Here is a 23,776-nt window from a genome sequence, read left to right on the forward strand (position 1 = left end):
CGGGGCCTTGTTTCGACTCAGGTCTTTCAGTGCTCTGTCAAACTGTTCACGCAGTATCATATCCCCCATTTCATCTTCATCTACAACCTCTTCCATTTCCATAATATTGTCCTCAAGTACATCGCCCTTGTATAGACCCTCTATATACTCCTGCCACCTTTCTGCTTTCCCTTCTTTGCTTAGAACTGGGTTTCCATCTGAGCTCTTGATATTCGTACAAGTGGTTCTCTTTTCTTCAAAGGTCTCTTTAATATTCCTGTAGGCAGTATCTATCTTACCCCTGGTGAGATAAACCTCTACATCCTTACATTTGTCCTCTAGCCCTCCCTGCTTAGCCATTTTGCACCTCCTGTCGATCTCATTTTTGAGACGTTTGTATTACTTTTTGCCTGTTTCATTTACTGCATTTTTATATTTTCTCCTTTCATCAATTAAGTTCAATATTTCTTCTGTTACCCAAGGATTTCTACTAGCCCTCGTCTTTTTACCTATTTGATCCTCTGCTGCCTTCACTACTTCATCCCTCAAAGCTACCCATTCTTCTTCTACTGTATTTCTTTCCCCTATTCCTGTCAATTCTTCCCTTATGCTGTCCCTGAAACTCTGTACAACCTCTGGTGGTGGTGGTTAGTGTTTAACGTCCCGTCGACAACGAGGTCATTAGAGATGGAGCGCAAGCTCGGATTAGGGAAGGATTTGGAAGGAAATCGGCCGTGCCCTTTCAAAGGAACCACCCGGCATTTGCCTGAAACGATTTAGGGAAATCACGGAAAACCTAAATCAGGATGGATGGAGTCGGGATTGAACCGTCGTCCTCCCGAATACGAGTCCAGTATGTACAACCTCTGGTTTAGTCAGTTTATCCAGGTCCCATCTCCTTAAATTCCCACCTTTTTGCAGTTTCTTCAGTTTTACAGTTCATAACCAGTAGATTGTGGTCAGAGTCCACATCTGCCCCTGGAAATGTCTTACGATTTAGAACATGTTTCCTAAATCTCTGTCTTACCATTATATAATCTATCTGAAACCTGTCAGTATCTCCAGGCTTCTTCCATGTATACAACCTTCTTTTATGATTCTTGAACCAAGTGTTAGCTATGATTAAGTTGTGCTCTGTGCAAAATTCTACCAGGCGGCTTCCTCTTTCATTTCTGCCCCCCCAATCCGTATTCACATACTACGTTTCCTTCTCTCCCTTTTCCTACTACCGAATTCAAGTCACACATGACTATTAAATTTTCGTCTCCCTTCATTATCTGAATAATTTCTTTTATTTCAACATACATTTCTTCAATTTCTTCGTCATCTGCAGAGCTAGTTGGGATATAAACTAGTACTACTGTAGTAGGCGTGAGCTTCGTGTCCATCTTGGCCACAATAATGCGTTCACTATGCTGTTTGTAGTAGCTTACCCGCACTCCTATTTTCCTATTCATTATTAAACCTCCTGCATTAACCCTATTTGATTTTGTATTTATAACCCTGTATTCGCCTGACCAAAAGTCTTGTTCCTCCTGCCACCGAACTTCGCTAATTCCCACTATACCTAGCTTTAACCTATCCATTTCCCTTTTTAAATTTTCTAACCTACCTGCCCGATTAAGGGATCTGACATTCCACGCTCCGATCCTTAGAACGCGTTTTCTTTTTCCTGATAACGACGTCCTCTTGAGTAGTCCCCGTCCGGAGATCCGAATGGGGGACTATTTTACCTCCGCAATATTTTACCCAAGAGGATTCCATCATCATTTAACCATACAGTAAAGCTGCATGCCCTCAGGAAAAATTACGGCTGTAGTTTCCCCTTGCTTTCAGCCGTTCGCAGTACCAGCACAGCAAGGCCATTTTGGTTAGTGTTACAAGACCAGATCAGTCAATCATCCAGACTGTTGCCCCTGCAACTACTGAAAAGGCTGCTGCCCCGCTTCAGGAACCACACGTTTGTCTGGCCTCTCAACAGATACCCCTCCGTTGTGGTTGCACCTACGGTACGGCTATCTGTATCGCTGAGGCACACAAGCCTGCCCACCAACGGCAAGGTCCAATGTCGATAATAATATCGAACAGAGCCTTAGCTGGGGTACTTTGTATAGAGTATAGCCCTAAAAAATATTCTTCTATCTCTGGCGAAGCATCAACAAATCTTATACAGATACTAAATTGCTCTTTGGTGGCTATGTATGTTGTTTCGTCTGCTATTATTGCAAAATACTCTGCACTCTTGATATCCTCCAATAATTTTCTAAGAAGTGTATGACTTAAAATGGCCAAAATTTCGTTTTGCACATAATGGGATGTCCGTTTGTAAGTTTCGCGCTGTAGCCATATTAAAAGTAGCTGGTTATCTTCACATCGAAGGCGTAATAAACTGTCAAAGTTACTTGTTTCATGAGTATGCCCACGTATTGCAAGCCCTTGCACTGCTAAATAACGGAGTGAAGGTATGATTTTTAGTAAAGAAGCTCGGTTTTCTTTTATGTGTGTCAGTTTTTCTTTGGAAATCTGGCTAAATACATTGACATTCGATTTTAAGGATTTGAATTTCAGTACAGTTTGTCTGTGGCAGCCCTATGCTTCACGCACTTTCAACTTTGCTACCCCTTTCTTCCAGTTCGAAAAATCAGTTTTCATGAATTTTTTTTCCATTTTGTGAGAAAACTGAAAACGATTTTCATCAAACATTTGTCTGCAAATTTTGCAAAAAATAACATATTTTACCTTATTGTAATCGATGCATGCAAATTGCTGTTTCCAAGAGGGCTGATAACAGTGTTGTTTCTTTTTCGGGAACAGTGTTTTTTGTTACCGCCACACTTCCGTCACTATCTGTGTCTTTGTTGTCAGACACAGCACCACTAACACTGGGTCTAGCTTCACCATCGCTAACACTTGCCACACTGTCACATTTCTTCCTAGTTATAAACTTGTCCATTTTAAACTGGACAGTAAGGGACGAAAGATTAACAACTGAACCGAGTCACAGTAAGACTAACTGACCACTGGCGATGCCCAGCTGCGGAATATTCACGTTCGCTGCCAACATTAGCTGCGGCCTGCGTAACAGTACTGTGCGCCTAACAAGAAATAGCCACGCAACAATAGTGTTGATTATTGTCAGGGCCGGCTCTAAGGAGGGGGAAGGGCGAACCGTGCCATCGCCCAGGGCGGCAGATTTTTGGGGGCGGCAAATCCATCTTGCATAAATGAAGGAATGTGAGAATAAATTGGAAATTCATAAAATCAAGGGTCTTATTGAAAATTATCTATGATACAGAAACAGTGTGCTCCGATTTACGAAAGAAACGTTTCCTCCAATAAAAATGGCTTAAAATGTATTGCACTTTAAACGTATTGCAGGGCGGCAAAATCCCTGGAGCCGGTGCTGATTTGTGTGGTGTTGTACCTAGTGATTGTCAATAGAATTTACAAAAATGAATGAAGAGTCTTTAAAGTTACCTAGTCCTTCTAGCGATCGCCATCAAATTCGGTGTCACTATTGCTCATTAGTTTCTTTTACAAGCTACCAGCAGGCTGCTGTGGGAGGAAGTGGAGCTCGTCCTAGCAGCCAAAGCGCTGCGACCTCATGGAGAGCTTTCGTTCCCCGCATACCTCCGTACAGTAAAAGTGTGCGAATAGTAGAGATGCAGGGGACAAACCCTGTCACGACAGTTCGTCATATGCAGAGGTTATAGGAGTAGCAGAAAGGAATACGCAATAGCTCGTGAAATCGGTATTTTTTCCTACATAATCATTACATACTATTATGCAAAAATGTATGTGCAAGTTTTAACAAATTTCCCAGTAAAGGATGAGGAAGGAGGAGAGAGCGTTGAGAAATGTATGTTTGAATATTGGGGGGTGGGGGGTGGGGGGAGGAAGGGGGCGAGGCCCCTACTTTTAACTATTGGGGGGGGACAAAGTACCTTGCCCCCCCTAAGGGGGACAAACTGCGGTATCTGCCCCGGGCGGCAAATTCAGGAGAGCGCCAAATTCATATTCTTGGAGAAAAAAAAAAGAACCTTGTTTCACAAAGCGCCTAGTATTGAACGGATGTTAGTCTATCGATTATTCACATGATTTTGAAACGCATTCTGAACATTTTTTAACACATTCAAGTTGATTTCTGAACGAATCGTAAGTTGATTTGAATGCGTGCGTAGTGTACGTGATGTTTCTGACAGGGGTATCCCCGTCGCATCTAGAAATAAAAATCTTTCCTGCAGACAAACGGGGACGGGTCTATATGAGCTGAGCCGAATAAAACTGAACGGGTGAATGCCAATTGCTGTTTGTTTATGTGATCGATAGGGTGTGCGGATGATCAGCGTTGTTATAATTATCAACGAAATCCATAGATTCAAACTACCAGAGTTGAAATAAACGACTAACATGTATAACAGGTAAGAAAGATTACATATTATCTTCTCGGTGTATCCAAGAAAATGAAATTTTGGCAAAAAGTTTTTGCCAGATCGCTACAGTACTAGGTAGGGCCAGTTGTACAGCCCCCGATTAGCAGGCACTTAAGTTCTACTCTCGGAATAGAGCGGAAAATGCGTTGTACGGACGCGTAATAACCACTAACCGGAGAATAAACGCGGAATAACTGAACCGGTGATTCTGGCAGGATTAGTGAAGTTAACCGTAGAATAATTTTTGACAATGACAGCAACAGTTACAGAATTAGTGGCGAGAACGGGGAAGGAGAAGAAAAGAGGACATCACACAAATTATACGGAAGAATATGACTATTCCAAATTTATATAAAAATTTCATACTACTATTTTTCGATGTCATGCTTGAGAAGCTGGAGCGTATAAATGAAATGTGAAACTATTTCCTAACATAAAATTATTTGGGGTGTGTTACAGTTGCTGCAATATTAGAAAAGCCTGTTTCGTTTTATCTAGCAAACAGTGATAAAATAGACATAATCAAATCGAGAAACCACACCAGTCTTTGGCACTACTCCCGTTAACACTTTTTCAGTATTAGACAACGACATTTTGAATTTTCATGAAGCAAAACGTTTGACGACCTTTGATGAGGTAATATATTCTTTTGTAGAAAGGAAAACACGCCCTGTAGAGCTGTAGCAAGATTACAGAGAAAAAGATACTGGGACCTAAGAATTGAAGAAATGTTTACTGTCTTGCTTGTCTCTTGTCTTTACTGGGTTTATATTTCCTATATTTAATTTTATGTCACACATAAGAGGAAGTTATTAGCTAATAGCCGATAATGAGTGGACATTTTCTGAAGAGTTTTTATCCTCCCGGTCACAAATAATCCCTCCCAGTATTAACTGAGAGGTACTGGGAGCGAGAGAGGCACCACAGGACGTTTTAATTTCTACTGTCCTGAATATAGGTTTGGTGGCTTCCATTACAAAATATACATGTTTTAATTCCACAGAGAAAAATAACAGTCACGTTCGATAGAAGAATGCTGTGTAAAGAGGTGTGGCACTGCACTTTAGCACACTTAAGACCAAATAACATGTCTTACATTTCCTTGAACATATATGGTCTATACATCAACCTCTTCAGAAAGATGTGCGCTACAAAACGAACATATTTTAGAAAAATCGATTGTTTTTAATTTGTAATGTCCTACCTTAAAAGGTCGAGGGGGGGGGGGGGGGCGCCACTATCAAGTTTTAGCCGCATTTCGGAAACATTGCAGATCCGGGGCTGCGTGACGTATTTTGTTTGGGAGCCACGAATAAAATGCAAAAAACAGCATTAAGTTAGTGAATATCATCACTTTCATATGACTTACGCGATGTAAGCAGTACGTCCCATAAAAGTTGTCTGGAGGCATGAATATCGTGTTCCATATTTAATTGGCGTTTGGATCTCATGGAAATGATGTAAGCACATCGCATGCGAGTTGTTCTGGCGTAACCACAAGCGCCAGAACGAGTACGAAGAATGCAAAACCAGAAAAGGCGGTGAAACGACGTTGGCCAATAGCACTCTGACCAGGATGTCACTACTTGTTCGTCGTCCGAGGTGAACCGTTTGCCCCTCAGGGCCTTTTTAAGGGGACCAAACATGACGTAATCACAGGAACAGAGGTTCGGATTTTATGAAGGGTGGCCGAGAATCTCCCATTGGAATTTCTGCAGGAATGCCACGACTGTGTTGGTCGTATGAGGCTTTGCATTGTCGTGGAGCAAATGACCCCACGGGTGAGATTGCTTGGTCATTTTGATTTGATTGCTTGGCGAAGGGTGGTCAAGGTTTGCGAGTAACGCTGGGCATTCACTGTTGTCCCGTGCTGCAGGAAGTGAATCAGAAGGGTGCCATTTTGGTCAAAGAACAACGTCAGCATAGGGACAAACGATTCACCTCAGGACGACGACGGCCGGCCAGAGTGGCCGAGCGGTTCTAGGCGCTTCAGTCTGGAACCGCGCGACCGCTACGGTCGCAGGTTCGAATCCTGCCTCGGGCATGGATGTGTGTGTTGTCCTTAGGTTAGTTAGGTTTAAGTAGTTCTAAGTTCTCGGGGACTGACGACCACAGCAGTTAAGTCCCATAGTGCTCAGAGCCATTTGAACCATTTGACGACGACGTCCATCTGTACGTGCGGATCTTGTTAACATCGCTGCCCCGGGAATTTTATGACACAGCCATTTACTGCCTTGTGTCACAGAGGGACAAGTGTCTCAACAGCCAGGGTCAGTACTTCTAACATAGAGGTTCTGGTTTCTGTAATTTTGCCTTCGGCTCGTTTCATTTCGAACACCGCTTATATGTTCATATCCTCCGCCTTATAGCATTTTTCAAGAGTAATAACGGGACCAAACGCTAAGCACAAAGAATACACCCATAGCATAACACCTACCACTCTGCACTTCACTGTTGGGACTCCACATGACGGTAGATAAAGTTCTCCAGGTGTTCGCCAAACTCAAACCCATCCATCGGATTGTCACAGGGTATAGCGTGATTGCAAATTGCAAATCACTGATTTCACCATCCACTGTTAAGTCTTTAAACCACCTCAAGTGTCACTTAGAAATGACCACAGAAACGAGTGGCACAAGAGGAGTTGCTCGAGCATTGTACCTCAGTCTTGTTAACTCGCTGCCGGCCGGTGTGGCCGAGCGGTTCTAGGCGCTACAGTCTGGAACCGCGCGACCGCTACGTTCGCAGGTTCGAATCCTGCCTCGGGCATGGATGTGTGTGATGTCCTTAGGTTAGTTAGGTTTAAGTAGTTCTAAGTTCTAGGGAACTGATGACCTCAGCAGTTAAGTCCCATAGTGCTCAGAGTCATTTGAACCATTTTGTTAACACCCTGCCCACAGTCATTGTACAGGGCGGGGCAAATAAAAGCGGCCTGGACAAGTGGATACGATACGACGTGAATGTATGCGTATAACCACACCAACTTACTTCCAACAGGATGCAGCAACTGCCGGTACAGCCGGTCAAACCTCTGAGCACGTTTACACAATATTCACGCCTGACAGAGTTGTTAGCAGAGGTCAGTCTGGTCGCGGCCCTAGCTGGCAACCCAGATCACCTGATCTCTCAGTGTACGATTACTTTTCGTGGGTAGCCTTCAAGTCTAAGGTGTATCACAACAACCCTCATAGTCTTCAAGAACTGCAGCAGAACATTTCGGTGGGGATTGCAGCAATTCCACCAGTCCAGCTTCGATCCGTCACCAGCAACTTGGCCGACCGTTGTGATCGAGCGGTTCTAGGCGCTTGAGTCCAGAATCGCGCGACTGCTACGGTCGCAGGTTCGAATCCTGCCTCGGGCATGGATGTGTGTGATGCCCTTAGGTTAGTTAGGTTTAAGTAGTTCTAAGTTCTAGGGGACTGATGACCTCAGGAGTTCCATAGTGCTCATAGCCATTTGAACCATCCGGCAACTTGATGACCAGGGCCCAAAAGTGCCAAGAATTGAATGGTAGTAAATTTCAACATCCTCTGTAGTCAGGCTAGTACCGTATTTTTTTTCCTCGGCTGTGTTTCTTTGTACCCTGGAACTCTGTTCTTCGGTCCACTTTTGTTTACCCCACCCTGTACTAGCTGAACTGCTGGTGGCACTTTGAAACTCAAGAGTGATTTCTCCCGCCGATTTCATGAGATTTTTTTCGACCGCCCTCCGCGATGCTGCAATGCCTGGTCTTGGTTTAGCCGTGTGTTTTCCTTGTCGTTTCAATCAAGTCAACCACAAAAGCATTGAAATGTCCCTGATGGGTTTATTAAGCAGGTCACATCCAACGACTAGTTCACGTTCGAAGTCACAGAGCTCTCCTGATGGTCCCATTGTAATATTTCTGACTTTGCAGCCATAATATTCAGATACAAAAAATGGCTCTGAGCACTATGGGACTTAACATCTATGGTCATCAGTCCCCTAGAACTTAGAACTACCCAAACCTAACCAACCTAAGGACAGCACACAACACCCAGCCATCACGAGGCAGAGAAAATCCCTGACCCCGCCGGAAATCGAACCCGGGAACCCGGGCGTGGGAAGCGAGAACGCTACCGCACGACCACGAGATGCGGGCTTCAGATACAAGAAGCTCTTCTTAGTGCAGCTGAGAAGGCAAAAGTGGAAAGAAGACGTAATGTGGTGTGAGGTACCGATAATGATGGTTTGTTCGCGTATCGTGACAAAGACCGTCTAAATTGTGCTCTTTCTCCGCGATTGGCTGCTACGTTCGGAAGTTGCGCGCGAAAATGATGATTAAACAGCATATTTACTTGCATTTCATGTTACAGCATCTCTCAATAGCGTGCTATCATTCCATAATTTCACCGGTATTAATAAGCAGTTGAATAATAAACAAATGCTAAGCGAAAAGGCAGACGAAGCACTTCGGTGATCTTCGGCCTGCGCCTATCTTGGATGGCGGGCGAAGTGGTTCGGCTGTAGGAGTAGAGCTAGTCTGGCAATGTCTGAGGACAGACATGTCTGCCGCGGTATCATTTAAGACTTAATTTGCAATGTCTAGTTTGTAAACGTGAGAGATGGTTGGGTAGTCTCGGAGGACAGACATATTGTCTGTCACAGTCAGTGTCTGTACTTTATTAGCAATGTATAGTTATATGGACATGCAGTTGAGAACAGTGTGATAGTAATTACGGAAAATATGCAGTTCATTATATTGTTGGAGAGTGGAAATTATTTGTGACTCTTCAGTGGAATGTAATTGTGCAATTTCTCGTGTTCTGCCAATAAAAAGCGGGTGGCATCTCATACAAACAAACTGGAAATTTAGTTATACACATAATATCAGTTTCTCGCCAAAAGTTCCTTAAGGCCTCAAGATAACGGATTCACGGCCTACATGCTGTTTTCTGCTCAGGGGAGAACAATTATAGAAGACTGCAGGTTTGTGAACATTAATTAGAATTTATGCATTCCACTCAGGCCAGTGTAAGCAATTAGGCACCTCGCATGTACTGCAATCTTAGTACAAATGAAATCAGTGACATGTCTTCTGTGGTGACATGGAGGAGGTATGAAAGAGAGAAGTTTCGAGGGAAAGGGTTTTTAACAGGCACGTATATATCACCCTCTCTCTCCGTGCCTCTCTTTTGCAACCTGCCGTACCATTACTCTGTTACTGCTTCTTTACTGACAACACAGTACTGTTTGCCTTCTTTTGTATTGGAAGTTCTGCCTCTCGTGACATCTAGAGGTCAATTCCACATCGCAAAGGGATGTCCTCATGCTTTTGATCACACAGTGTAAATCGTGGAGTAGGGAACTTAAGGGGGGGAAACCACACTATGATATTTTTAAAAAAAATCCGATTTTTATTGCATAAATCTTTAGCTTAACTATCAAAGAATACGCTGTCAAAATTTCAAGGCGAAATTCGCATTTGTTTACATTTTATGAGCATTGAACCGAGTGTACATCGGATACAGGCTCGAGCGCAGTTAGGGCGACATACTATCATATGATTTCCACGGATGAAAATCCTTGAAACCGACACGAGTATTGCCCAGAGGGAGAAGACAGCTGGTGCGAGTGGTAGCAACGAACAGCCCTTGGAATGGAACATGAACCGCACCCTACTCCATTGCACTCCGACGTACAGAAGGAAATTCTTCCAATACATGAAGATTTATCAAGGGATGAATTACTGGAGGGATGTTTAGGTGGCCACACACAAAATACGAGTGAAAGTTTTAATTCCAGTATTTGGCGATTAGCTCCTAATCACGTGCACACCGGACTAAAAGTCGTTGAATTGACACAGCTGTCAGCAGCGGGCCTACTCAATGAAGGATATTCATCCCTTCTGAAGGTCATGAAAGAGGCAGGAATTGTAGTGAGCACGCCAAGCTTCAGTTATGCCGAACAAATGGATAACCAATGCGTGAGCCGGCAGAATCGAAGTAGTTCATTGGAATCGAAGGAAGGTCTGAAATCTCTGCTGCAAGCGCAAAACGAAGCCTATGAGGAGGAAGAAGAAGGATTACTATATGGTGCTGGTATGGCACATTAGTCGGTAAGCATTTTACATTATTTTTAACTGCCTTCAATTTTTAGTTTCCGAGAATTTATTTTTCAAACGCGTTTATCTCGAAATGACTTTTTTCACATTTTCGTGCAGTCTAACTCAAAAAGTATAGAACCGATCATTACGAAAATTGATAGTATGATTATTTATAAAATTACGAATTATATGAAATAACTTATGAGCTGATATCATGATTTTAAGGGTATTTTTCTTTGTATAATTAGAGAAAAAATTGTGAAAATCGAAATAAATTGTTCCAGCGCCTACTAAGGTTTTAATTTTGATTATTTTCACCTGCATTGAGGTTCATACTCTTAGAAAATAAGTTATTAATGTAAAATTATAACATTTTTGATTTCAGATGAAAATCGGAATGGCTACACAGCACGCAGTTGGAGAACTATACTCACAACCTTCAGCGGACATCACAGCGTAACTTCGTTATTTTTGGCTGAAATTATTCAAAAAAATTCACAAAAACTTTTCGAAATATGAATGAAATGATGTCAAAATTTGATAAAATTCAAAAAATTCCAAAAACATCAGTGTCAAATAGTCTCCTAATGTGGTTTCGGTCCTTAACAGAGAAGCTTGCTGCCACATGCTACTACAGAAGACGTACTCACCACCTCGACAGGGTGCGTACTCGGTGATGCGGCGGAAGTTGTCGCTCGCCACGTAGCAGGTCCCCACTGGGTCCACGCTGGGGCCCACCGACGTCCAGGGCAGGTTCACGTAGCGGGGCGCGCACGCCTGCAACATGGCGAGAGCCGACTCAGCGTCACTGGAACTCCTACAGCCACAGGCGCCGATTACAACTCCAAGACTGCGTGTGTTTTACTGCACACTCGTGGGCCAATAAGCTGGTGCAACTAAAGAGAGCGAGTGAAATTTGACATGTGGAAGAATGTATCGATTATATCAGTACACACCTACGCTTATTGCCAAAATTACAATCGTATGGTGTGTCAAGTGAGATATGTGACTGTATTGACTACTTTTTGGTAGGAAGGACACAGCACGTTATCTTGGATGGAGGGTCCTCGTCAGATGTGAAAGTAACTTCAGGTGTGCCCCAGGAAGTGTTTTGGGACCCTTGCTGTTCATGTTGTATAGTAATGACCTTGCAGACAATATTAATAGTAACTGCAGATGCTTTGATCGCTTGAGGGTGGTCAAGGTTTTGCGAGTAACGCTGGGCATTCACTGTTGTCCCGTGCAGCAGGAAGTGAATCAAAAGGGTGCCATCTTTGTCAAAGAAGAACGTCAGCTTAGGGACAAACGATTCGCCTCGGACAACGACGTCCATCTGTACGTGCGAAACTTGTTAACGTCGCAGCCCTGAGAATAATGAAGCACTATCTGAAAGAATCTGCATAAATATTGAGTAGGATCTCGACCAGATTTCGAAGTGGTCTGAAAATCAGCAATTTGCTTTAAATGTCCAGAAATGTAAAATTCTGCACTTCACGAATCGAAAAAAACGTAGTATGACTATAACATCAATGAATCACTGTTGGAATCGGCCAACTCATACAAACACCTGGGTGTAATACGAAATGGAATGCTCACATAGGCTCAGTTGTCGGTGAAACAGGTGGTTGACTTCGGTTTATTGGTCGAATACCGGAGAAGTGCAATGAGTCTACAAAGGAGATTGCTTACTAATCACTCACGCGACCGGTTCTAGAATAATGCTCAAGTGCGTGGGCCCCATATCAAATGGGACTAACAGGATATATTGAATGTACACAGAGAAGGGCAGCACAAATGTTCAAGGTTTGTTTGATCTGTGGGAGTGTGTCACATGTATATTGAAAAAACTGAACTGGTACACTCTTGAAGATAGACGTAAACAATCCTGACAAAGTCTTTTAACGAAGTTTCAAGAACTGGCTTTAAATGATGATTCTAGGAATGTACTACAATCCGCTATGTATTTCTCAAATAGTGATCTTGAAGATAAGATCAGAATAATTACCACATGCACAGAGGCATTCAGTCATTCTTCCCGTGCTCCATACGTGAATGGAACGGAAAGAAATCCTAATAACTGGTAAAATGGGATGTAGCCTCTGCCAAACACCTCACGGTGGTTTGCAGAGTACAGACGTAGATGTAGAACACAGTTCACTTAGCTGAGTTCATAACTCTGCTTTCATTACACGTTTCCCTAGTACTATACACATCATTGAAATTGCCACACAAAATGTGCTCAGGGTCACATGAGCTATAATTTTTTTAAAGTAGGTAAGTCAGATTTCAACACGGTGACTCTGTGTTGGTTGCTCAGTGTTCTAATGAACACCACATGCTTAATCACTTTATTTGTATTCTGCAATAAACATTGTCACACAACAGACTCAAGAGTATGTGAATGATCAGTTAAAAAAAATTATGGTGATTTGTTTATAAGAGGTAGTAATGTTTTATATATAAGAAATCAGAAGAGCAGAATATGACTTGGAATGTGCTTCTCTCTGATATGTCACAAATAAATTTCTTCCTGTTTTATATATGTACCTATCAATGTATATAAAGCTAAGAGTATGTCCGGACTATTATCCCAGGCCCTTGGACCCAAGTGGACCAAATATGGCACATAAATGTCTTGCTGTGAGAGGACCAACATAAGAAGGTTTGTAACACTCTAGCTCCAATAATTATGGATATACAGACATGCAACTTTTTTTAACATAAAGAAGTTTATAAAACTCTAGCTATGATATTTACGGATATACAGACATGCAACGTTTTTGAAACCCCTGTCATATAGGCTGCCATGTACAGTATGTGTGTTACATGGGAATAGTATCAACCTGCATTATCGACCTGCTCTGCAGGGCAGCTTACACATTAGGCCACTTAGAGGCAATCAGGTAGGCAATCTACCATACACAGATGTACTGTCTCACCACAACCCTCCTCCCTCCCCTCGCAAAAGCCTATCCATTCCTGTCCTTCTGGAGACAACGATGTGTCATTTCTGAGGTGATGACCATCAGTATATGACAGCAAGTGTGCTTCATGAACTGCGATTACTCACTTGGAGTGTGCCCCACATCATGAGGTTGCTGGATGTATCCCAGGATCTTAGAGCAGGTATGTACCACTTTATTCATCCATTGCTACACATCTAAGAGCCCACTTAGAAAATTGTCAGTGTGTGTACTTCTACAGAGATACCGCCCAGGCTGTGAATGCCAATCGACTGAAAACAACTTTAACAGTATTCCTCAGTTTATGTCATAGAGTTCCATTTGTGCACACCTTCCTTTACTTATAGGTGGCCATGTACTGCATCTGGGATGCATAGCAGAAGTTATTCCACTGTGGACGATTGGCTGGTATGACCTGGGTTCTAATGCAGTGAGAAGTGCTGCATTAGGGAGAGGATACACAGTATATCTTAATCAATCGGACTGTTACTTCCTATGCATTTTATTGCATATGGTTCACAGTCCACTTAGCTACAACGTCATCGCCACTGTCAACAGAGTGGTATGCACCACGTTCAGGTATGCATCTTGTACAGGGTTATTACAAATGATTGAAGCGATTTCACAGCTCTACAATATTATTTGAGATATTTTCACAATGCTTTGCACACACATACAAAAACTCAAAAAGTTTTTTTAGGCATTCACAAATGTTCGATATGTGCCCCTTTAGTGATTCGGCAGACATAAAGCCGATAATCATGTTCCTCCCACACTCGGCGCAGCATGTCCATCAATGAGTTCGAAAGCATCGTTGATGCGAGCTCGCAGTTCTGGCACGTTTCTTGGTAGAGGAGGTTTAAACACTGAATCTTTCACATAACCCCACAGAAAGAAATCGCATGGGGTTAAGTCGGGAGAGCGTGGAGGCCATGACATGAATTGCTGATCATGATCTCCACCACGACCGATCCATCGGTTTTCCAATCTCCTGTTTAAGAAATGCCGAACATCATGATGGAAGAGCGGTGGAGCACCATCCTGTTGAAAGATGAAGTCGGCGCTGTCGGTCTCCAGTTGTGGCATGAGCCACGCGTGAAACTTGCCCGCACGCGTTCAACTGTTTCTTCGCTCACTGCAGGCCGACCCGTTGATTTCCCCTTACAGAGGCATCCATCGCCGAATGGAGTTAGCAGTTGGTGGATCTTTGTTGAACTTCATCCTGAAGTGTCGTTGCACTGTTATGACTGTCTGATGTGAGTGCATTTCAAGCACGACATACGATTTCTCGGCTCCTGTTGCCATTTTGTCTCACTGCGCTCTCGAGCACTCTGGCGGCAGAAACCTGAAGTGCGGCTTCAGCCGAACAAAACTTCATGAGTTTTTCTACGTATCTGTAGTGTGTCGTGACCATATGTCAATGAATGGAGCTACAGTGAATTTATGAAATCGCTTCAATCATTTGTAATAGCCCTGTACTTTGGGATTACTTAAGGGTCACCAGCGCCAAAGACGTTATCATACCACGGCAATAAAAGAGTTATTCGCTATACTTCTCACGACATACAACTTGGGAAATCCCGTATCTCTACAGGAAAACTATAAAGAACTGCTGTCTGTGGATGTACGGGTCTCTATACAAATTAATTTTGAACCATGGCCATGCAACTGAGTGACTGTGTCCAACCGTGCATTAACTACTATTGGACGTCTATGTATGGGCATGCACAATAAACCAATAGTAGACCTCGGCTTGTAAGCGCCTCGAGGCCAGGAAGTGCATTGCACTCCGTTGGATGTCATTTGTGAAATAAGTTACGATGTTGATTACCTCCAAGCCCCTTAGATTCACATAAACCTTTTCAGAATGATGACCAGTAAGGGTATACAACGAGTTAATGGGGATCCTAAAGACTAAACGTGATGGTCTAGTCTTTGTAGACACATCTGATGATATGGGTAAAATTTTTTAGTGTATCTACTACTGGCAGAAGTAAGACCGCAAGTGCATACTGCACTTGCTGTTGTCAGCTCTGGTATTGCCTCTATATTGCTACATGGAGGAATGACAGCACTTTCTACACCATGTGTGCTATTAGATATATCTTTCCATGACACGGTGTTGTGCAATATAAGCAAGTCTAGCATGTGGACGTTCGTTAACAGTCCGAGATAGTGCGCCATGGCACAAAAAAAAAAAAAAAACAGTCGAGGCAATCAACACAACACTGCAAGACTCAGTAGTAACAATACCACTGTGCGTGGTGCAGTGGTGCTAATGTGTGGATGCTTCCACCAGCTGTTGCCAGTGATCGCCAGAGTGACATGTGCAGATGCGACTGCCCCTGCTTAAAATATTGCCCATTGTGGACACACGTGCACACACTGTCGTTGCAGACAGGTATCAGTGGGTCAACGAGGAAACTCTTCACATACCTTTTTGGGGGGAGGACGTCTAAACTACCATCCTGAGGGAAGGGTGATACCTTCATCTGAGCTATGTAATGTTGTATCAGCATCTATAGGGCTCATATCCTGCGAGTGTCCCAACATATTGTCTAATTACCACAATGTCAGTGGTTGCATGCAAGGGTCATCCTTACTCCCGAAATGGCATAATAGATACGATAAATAGTGAAATCCTGGACACACTATCTGATGATGTAACGTATTACATGTCTGTCTACATGGTGGTTGATGGCAACAGTAAGGTTCAAGTCCCAACAGAATTCCTCCAGTCGCTGACATCGTTGGCCGCTGAAGACAGGTGTGTGCCTTATGTTACCGCAAAATCTGAATGCACCTGAGAAATGGAACGACTGTATATGATGGAGACATTACCAAATATGGTAGAAGCAACTGTCATAACTCGTAGGGGTGCCAGTAGAACAGTATACATACATCACATGCCCTTTCAATCGGATGTCCCAGTACCATTTTGTAGACTGCAGATCCCTGTACAACTGGCTTTTGCCAGCAAAATAGATAGAGCACAGGGGGGCAAGCCATGGAGGTCTTATGACGTTTTGTGCACTGCCAACTATATGTGGCATGTAACAGAGTGAGCTCACTTAGCAATTTATAGATAATGGCACCTGGAAACAGTACGCCTAATACTGTGTAAAGAAGTGTACTATCATGAATAACCGCATCATTACATACCGTCTGTTATGTCTGCATTTCATACCATATCGATTTGTGACAATAACTGGTGGTTGATGGATTCTGGGACATGAGGATGACTGGGGTGGAGTGCCACACACGGCACAGCTTGGATATTCGAAGGGGGGGTTAAGTGATTATATGCGACATACATATATGTGGGTGAGCTGTGGGGAAAAGGCTATAAAGCTGAGCATATGCATGTGTAAGAACTCCTCTCAAGCCCCCGGTCTAAAGCATGCCAAATAAGACACACAGACTCCTTGTCTCGAAAGGACCAACTTAAGGGGGTTTATAACTCTGTAGCGCTAGTATTTGTGAAGATACAGACATGAGTGATTTTTAAGTGCCTTGCCATGTTGGCTGCCCTACGCAACACGGGTGTTGCGTCAGAGCAATATTGGCCTCCATTATAGACTTGCTTTGCACGGCAGCCAACATGTCATGGGAAGAAAGGGTTTCGAAGCTCTTGGCATACAGGCTGTTGTGGGAGTTATACCAGTCTGCTTTATTGACCTCAAATGGTTCAAATGGCTCTGAGCAGTATGGGACTTAACATCTGAGGTCATCAGTCCCCTAGAACTTAGAACTACTTAAACCTAACTAAGGACATCACACACATCCATGCCCGAGGCAGGATTCGAACCTCCGACCGTAGCAGTCTTGCGGTTCCGGGCTGAAGCGCCTAGAACCGTTTATTGACCTCCTTTGCAGGGACAACATGTGGAGATGGGGGAAGGTTGAGATGGATAGAAGAGCTAATCGAGAGATTTGGGAGGGGGGGGGGGCAGGAGGGGATGGAAGGGGCAGGAGGGGATGGAAGGGGCAGGAGAAGATGTGAAAACAGAGAGGGGGAGATGTGGACAGAAAGAGATGGGAGAATGACATGCACAGATAGGGACATGTACGCAAGAAGCTGCGGGTAAGAGAGTAGTTGTGAAAGAAATTTAAACTGTAAAAAGAAGAAAAAATATTGGTAATGTGCCCGTCTAGAGATCCAAGGGTTATGTGTTCGATCTCCAGTCAGTTCTAGAGTTTTTATCTGTCACTTATTACATCTTTCACCTCTGACTTTGTTTATTAATGTGAAAAATGCCGAGTACCACCGTGTTTCGAAGTCCACGTTAAACTGATGGTCCCTCTATATGTAAGTCAGTTCCAAGGTCGGAAGAAGGCTTAATGACGCACTGTGCTATTCAAACTAGCCTTCAAGTTGATGACAGCATTATAATGAGCTAGAAAGATAAAGCTAACTGCCGTAGAAAACTATGAAATAAAATTATTTTAATTAAAAATTACAACTATTAAGAGGTAATGATAAGCATTCCTCTCCAACGTTTTAATCATCACCTCTAAAAAATAAAGTTACGTCTTTTTTAAGCAGATGTCTGCAATTCTGGTACACAGTTTCGCCGCTCGCGCTAGAGGAGCCGAAACTAGATGGTACAGCCCGTGTATGCAGAGTTTCTGCAAACAATAGATGCAACTGCTGCCTCTACCACCGTGTATTGATTCGGACTGCCACACTGCGAATTTTTGTTCCCTAAATCCGAAAGTAAGATCAGTGGATGTTACATTCCTTCGGGTGAAAAGCAACGAGCACTGCTACGTATCAGTACGTTGAAAGACGTATACGAGATCACTAAGCTGTACTTTATGTAGTAACTGCCCTTAGTACGGGATCCACGGCAGTTGTTTTCGCAAAAGCTGTGTACGTTGATAACTGAAATTACTGGTTTCCGTTTTGCACCATAGGAAATTTTCACGTACATTTATTGGCAGTAACTTCACTTACTTGCGAGTGCTGGAGAGTACATTCCATTCATTTCCTGTGACGACATTATTTCATACTGCTTTTGATCTACATTATACAGGGAGGAGGGTGGGGGGGGGGGGAGTGAAAATTGCCACCCAGATTGCAACAATGCGTTCCTTTGCTCCCATTCAAACACACACCAGCAACGTTTATTCGGTTTTCCGACACTGTCAAGTACCCATTCCTCATCAGATGGCTTGTAGTGATAAGATCATGTATTTGTGATCAATGCTGGTGAAAAAGGCATATGAAATCATCCACTATGGTGTAATCACCTTACATTTCCAGTAGACAGGTGACACTTAGTATCGAGGTATAGTGAGTGTCCAATTCAGTTCTGAAGAAAGAAAGTCTAAGTCGATTAGCATACACAACGTTACTTACTACGTACCTGAAAATTTTTCTTCCACATTATTTCAATTGCAGATGCATTGTTTCAGATACTTATCGTGTATAGGTGACAGAAGTATAGGGTGAAATATCTTTATTATATCGTGGTAAAAGTAACAAGATCATAACGAATCTCAGACGTCCACAATCAATTTTTTATGGTGTTCGTCGTTCACGCGCGCCTGTTTGTTCGTGCGAATTTGTCTGGTTATTTTGCAGTGTTCCATTTTTCAAAGAAGGATGCTATCCTCTATATGAGGGACACGACTTTTTTCGTGGTGTCAGGTGCTTCCTTAGTTTCGAGTGTCGTTGAATTTACCTTTCTAATAGTGTCTTCGTTCCAGAGTTGAGAAAAGGAGTGAGGAAATCTGATCTACAGGGTCTCCTAGCTAGGTGTCATTGTTTGACTGGTTGGTTCCTCCTGTAGCGACTTGCTTGTCAGCATAATGGCGGAACTTTTTTTTGTTCGGTTTGTTTCCATTAGGCCACACTGATGTATCTTGGCTAGTGTTTGTTTCTTGTGAACGTTTGTGATTAGTTGAGCTGTTGGCTTGGCTTACAACCTGAGCAACATTGATAGCGAGGTTTATTGACCTGTGAGTTGCTGGTCATCTGTAGAACTTCACCACCATTCAGTATACGTCACATCCTTTCCATCTGGAGAAATAGGCGTTCTTTCTGCAGAGACTGCAATTATGTTTTTTTTCCCCCGCAGCTAAAACGGAGAAAACCTGTTGTGTGGTCCCGTGCATTTAGAGCGTCTGAGTAGCTTATGGGAATATTTTCGCATATGCTTGAGGTACTGACAGTTTTTGCAATGGGCTGGGGCATGTTTCGAAATGTACTGTTCGAAGCACATTCTAGAATACATTACATTCTAGATTACATTAAGAAACGTATTGTTTGATTCTGTTGACTTGGGGAGACAACAAAAATAGGAAGAGGAATTAATTGTTTGATTCCGTTGTAGTTTCTTTTAAACTGGTTGACATGTCTCACTTGATACTGGTCCTGAACTGGGATTTCTAATGGAAGTTTTTTGATGTTGTTTGCTTGTTTGCTTGTCGTCTGGCATTTGGTAGGCGAAGTACTGTATGTTATTTCTTATCAGGAATCTGTTTGCTTTGCGGTAGTCCTTAACAGTAACAAAGAGATATTTGATTTAGTTTTGGAAACGCCCTACTAGGGCCCGTTGATTATGCCTTTGATTCATTGAGCTTGGTACATAGCCTTAGGAAGAAGACTGTTTCTACGAGAGAATTGATCATGTTTATTTGTTTTCTGGTTGGGAACATTTCAAAAAGACTGCGGTCTTTTTTTTTTTTTTTTGGGTCATCAGTCTACTGACTGGTTTGATGCAGCCCGCCACGAATTCCTTTCCTGTGCTAACCTCTTCATCTCAGGGTAGCACTTGCAACCTACGTCCTCAATTATTTGCTTGACGTATTCCAATCTCTGTCTTCCTCTACAGTTTTTGCCCTCTACAGCTCCCTCTAGTACCATGGAAGTCATTCCCTCATGTCTTAGCAGATGTCCTATCATCCTGTCCCTTCTCCTTATCAGTGTTTTCCACATATTCCTTTCCTCTCCGATTCTGCGTAGAACCTCCTCATTCCTTACCTTATCAGTCCACCTAATTTTCAACATTCGTCTATAGCACCACATCTCAAATGCGTCGATTCTCTTCTGTTCCGGTTTTCCCACAGTCCATGTTTCACTACCATACAATGCTGTACTCCAGACGTACATCCTCAGAAATTTCTTCCTCAAATTAAGGCCGGTATTCGATATTAGTAGACTTCTCTTGGCCAGAAATGCCTTTTTTGCCATAGCGAGTCTGCTTTTGATGTCCTCCTTGCTCCGCCCGTTATTGGTTATTTTACTGCCTAGGTAGCAGAATTCCTTAACTTCATTGACTTCGTGACCATCAATCCTGATGTTAAGTTTCTCGCTGTTCTCATTTCTACTACTTCTCATTACCTTCGTCTTTCTCCGATTTACTCTCAAACCATACTGTGTACTCATTAGATTGTTCATTCCGTTCAGCAGATCATTTAATTCTTCTTCACTTTCACTCAGGATAGCAATGTCATCAGCGAATCGTATCATTGATATCCTTTCACCTTGTATTTTAATGCCACTCCTGAACCTTTCTTTTATTTCCATCATTGCTTCCTCGATGTTCCCGCGTCCGGCCATCCTGATTTAGGTTTTCCGTGATTTCCCTAAATCGCTCCAGGCAAATGCCGGGATGGTTCCTTTCAAAGGGCACGGCCGACTTCCTTCCCCGTCCTTCCCTAATCAGATGAGACCGATGACCTCGCTGTCTGGTCTCCTTCCCCAAAACAACCAACAACCAACAAGCTTCCTCGATGTACAGATTGAAGAGTAGGGGCGAAAGGCTACAGCCTTGTCTTACACCATTCTTAATACGAGCACTTCGTTCTTGATCGTCCACTCTTATTATTTCCTCTTGGTTGTTGTACATATTGTATATGATCCGTCTCTCCCTATAGCTTACCCCTACTTTTTTCAGAATCTCGAACAGCTTGCACCATTTTATATTGTCGAACGCTTTTTCCAGGTCGACAAATCCTATGAAAGTGTGTTGATTTTCCTTTAGCCTTGCTTCCATTATTAGCCGTAACCTCAGAATTGCCTCTCTCGTCCCTTTACTTTTCCTAAAGCCAAACTGATCGTCACCTAGCGCATTCTCAATTTTCTTTTCCATTCTTCTGTGTATTATTCTTGTAAGCAGCTTCGATGCATGAGCTGTTAAGCTAATTGTGCGATAATTCTCGCACTTGTCAGCTCTTGCAGTCTTCGGAATTGTGTGGATGATGCTTTTCCGAAAGTCAGATGGTATATCGCCAGACTCATATATTCTACACACCAACGTGAATAGTCGTTTTGTTGCCACTTCCCCCAATGATTTTAGAAATTCTGATGGAATGTTATCTATCCCTTCTGCCTTATTTGACCATCCTGTAAGCTGAGTCTGTCCTTCCGACAATCATATCTTTTTCGATGTCTTCACATTTTTCCTGCAGCCATTTCGTCTTAGCTTCCCTGCACTTCCTATTTATTTCATTCCTCAGCGACTTGTATTTCTGTATTCCTGATTTTCCCGGAACATGTTTGTACTTCTTCCTTTCATCAATCAACTGAAGTATTTCTTTTGTTACCCATGGTTTCTTCGCAGCTACCTTCTTTGTACCTATGTTTTCCTTCCCAACTTCTGTGATGGCCCTTTTTAGAGATGTCCATTCCTCTTCAACTGTACTGCCTACTGCGCTATTCCTACTGCGTTTCTATAGCATCTTATATGTTCATCCTGGGAAAGCATTTAAAGTACTACTCAACCACGATATTATTGCACTTGGCCGTTATGGGAAACAAACGGTGACGCTAAAGTAAACAAATAGTGGCGACTAAGGGCAATGCATCCTATTGTCAATGTTTCCATATCAGTTGCGTACACTATCAGCCCTAATTACGCGCTGAATCCCAATAAGTCACCAGAGCGTCCTGACTTCCAGGTGCTATAATATTGTGGTCGACTGATACTTTTATAGGCACTATTGGTAATTATTTTGAACGATTTTATAGAGAGTAGATATTTTTGGGTACTACTAAGAAGAGTTGTGAACCTGGATGACGATGTAAAATCAGCATCAGGGAAAGGGAATGAAAGATTTGTTGGAAGGCTTCAGGGAAATGACGGCCGACATCGAGCGAATTCAGAGGTACGTTGATCGGTCGAGCCGAGACCCGCTTTTAACAGAAATTCTCGGAGAACTGAAACTGGTATCTTTTGAAAGGTGACTTAATTCTCACGAAATGTTTTTTCGAGAGATCTGTATTCGAAGGAGATTATGTGTCCATTATGCTGAAACCATCGTTTATCCGAAGTAGGGATGACGAGGATAAGACAAGGGAGATTATAGCACAGTACTTTTTCTCACTCGGATGCAATAGCAGGGAAAAGGGATAGTAGTGGTATGATGTAACATCCGCCACACTGTCCTTGTAGTTGTTTGGGGATCATAAACGTAGCTGTAGATGTTAATGACGTGGCGTGTTCAGCTGCAGATGGTCACTGAACTGTCTTCACTGTCAATTAACATAGGATAGTTAATTTCATGCTCCATGGATCATCTGCACGACAAATCGTAACGTTGTGATTTGTCTTGCAAATGATCCATGGAACATGAAGCTAACTAATTAAGTAATCAAGTAACTAACCAATTAACCCATGAGCGTTGACAGCGAGGACAGTCTAGTGACCACATGTAACTGAAGACGCCTTGTCATTAATCCGCAAACAGCTACGCAGGTTGCATGGCGGATGTTATATCGAGCCAATACTATCGTTTTTCCCTTCTACTGCATCCGATATTTGACTGAGGGAAAAGGGATTGTCTATATAGATCTGCCATTTTCTGATCTTGATGTAATTTGCTTATTCATCGAATTGGTCTGCATCACCCTCTATCTCATCGTTCAATTCCGGGGATGATGTTTCATCGTCTCCTAAAATTCTGTATGTGCATTCTATGTTTCTTAATCTTCTGAATCGCTTCGGTCTTACTCTGAATTAACTTACGTTCTCCACGTCTTGTTTGAATTATCCTTTGGCTCACGTCGCGGATTTTCTACTGAACTTCAGAACTTAGCTATGCATCATCCGTGGCTGCATTATCCTTTTCCTTGACGTTTCCTACCAAGCAAGTCTTGTCCAGTGGCATCTGCAGAGTATGCTCTGCAAAGTCTTGTCCAGTCGCCTCTGCAGAATATGCTCTTCTAACACCTAGTTTGTGCTGTCCCCAATCAGACTCTCCTTACACGTTCAAGCAAAATCGCCCGTGAGAATCTGTTAAATGCAGCGTCCGGTGTCGTTTTCCATGCACTATCGTAGTTCTGGCTCTGCAAATCTTCCTGCCGTGGAAATTGGAATCATTTTCCCTCA

At 42.9% G+C, this 23,776-nt stretch overlaps 1 protein-coding gene across 1 annotated transcript in view; it reads right to left on the reverse strand.

The window, feature by feature from the left end:
- Positions 1–23,776, reverse strand: part of LOC126175631 (integrin alpha-PS2-like) — a 402,904-nt gene that overhangs the window by 83,627 nt on the left and 295,501 nt on the right. The window contains exon 4 of the mRNA XM_049922517.1: positions 11,127–11,253. Within this exon, the coding sequence (XP_049778474.1) occupies positions 11,127–11,253 (127 nt within the window). The remainder of the gene's footprint in view (positions 1–11,126; positions 11,254–23,776) is intronic.

Source organism: Schistocerca cancellata, chromosome 3 (genome assembly GCF_023864275.1).
Source record: "Schistocerca cancellata isolate TAMUIC-IGC-003103 chromosome 3, iqSchCanc2.1, whole genome shotgun sequence".
NCBI classification, from domain to species: domain Eukaryota; kingdom Metazoa; phylum Arthropoda; class Insecta; order Orthoptera; family Acrididae; genus Schistocerca; species Schistocerca cancellata.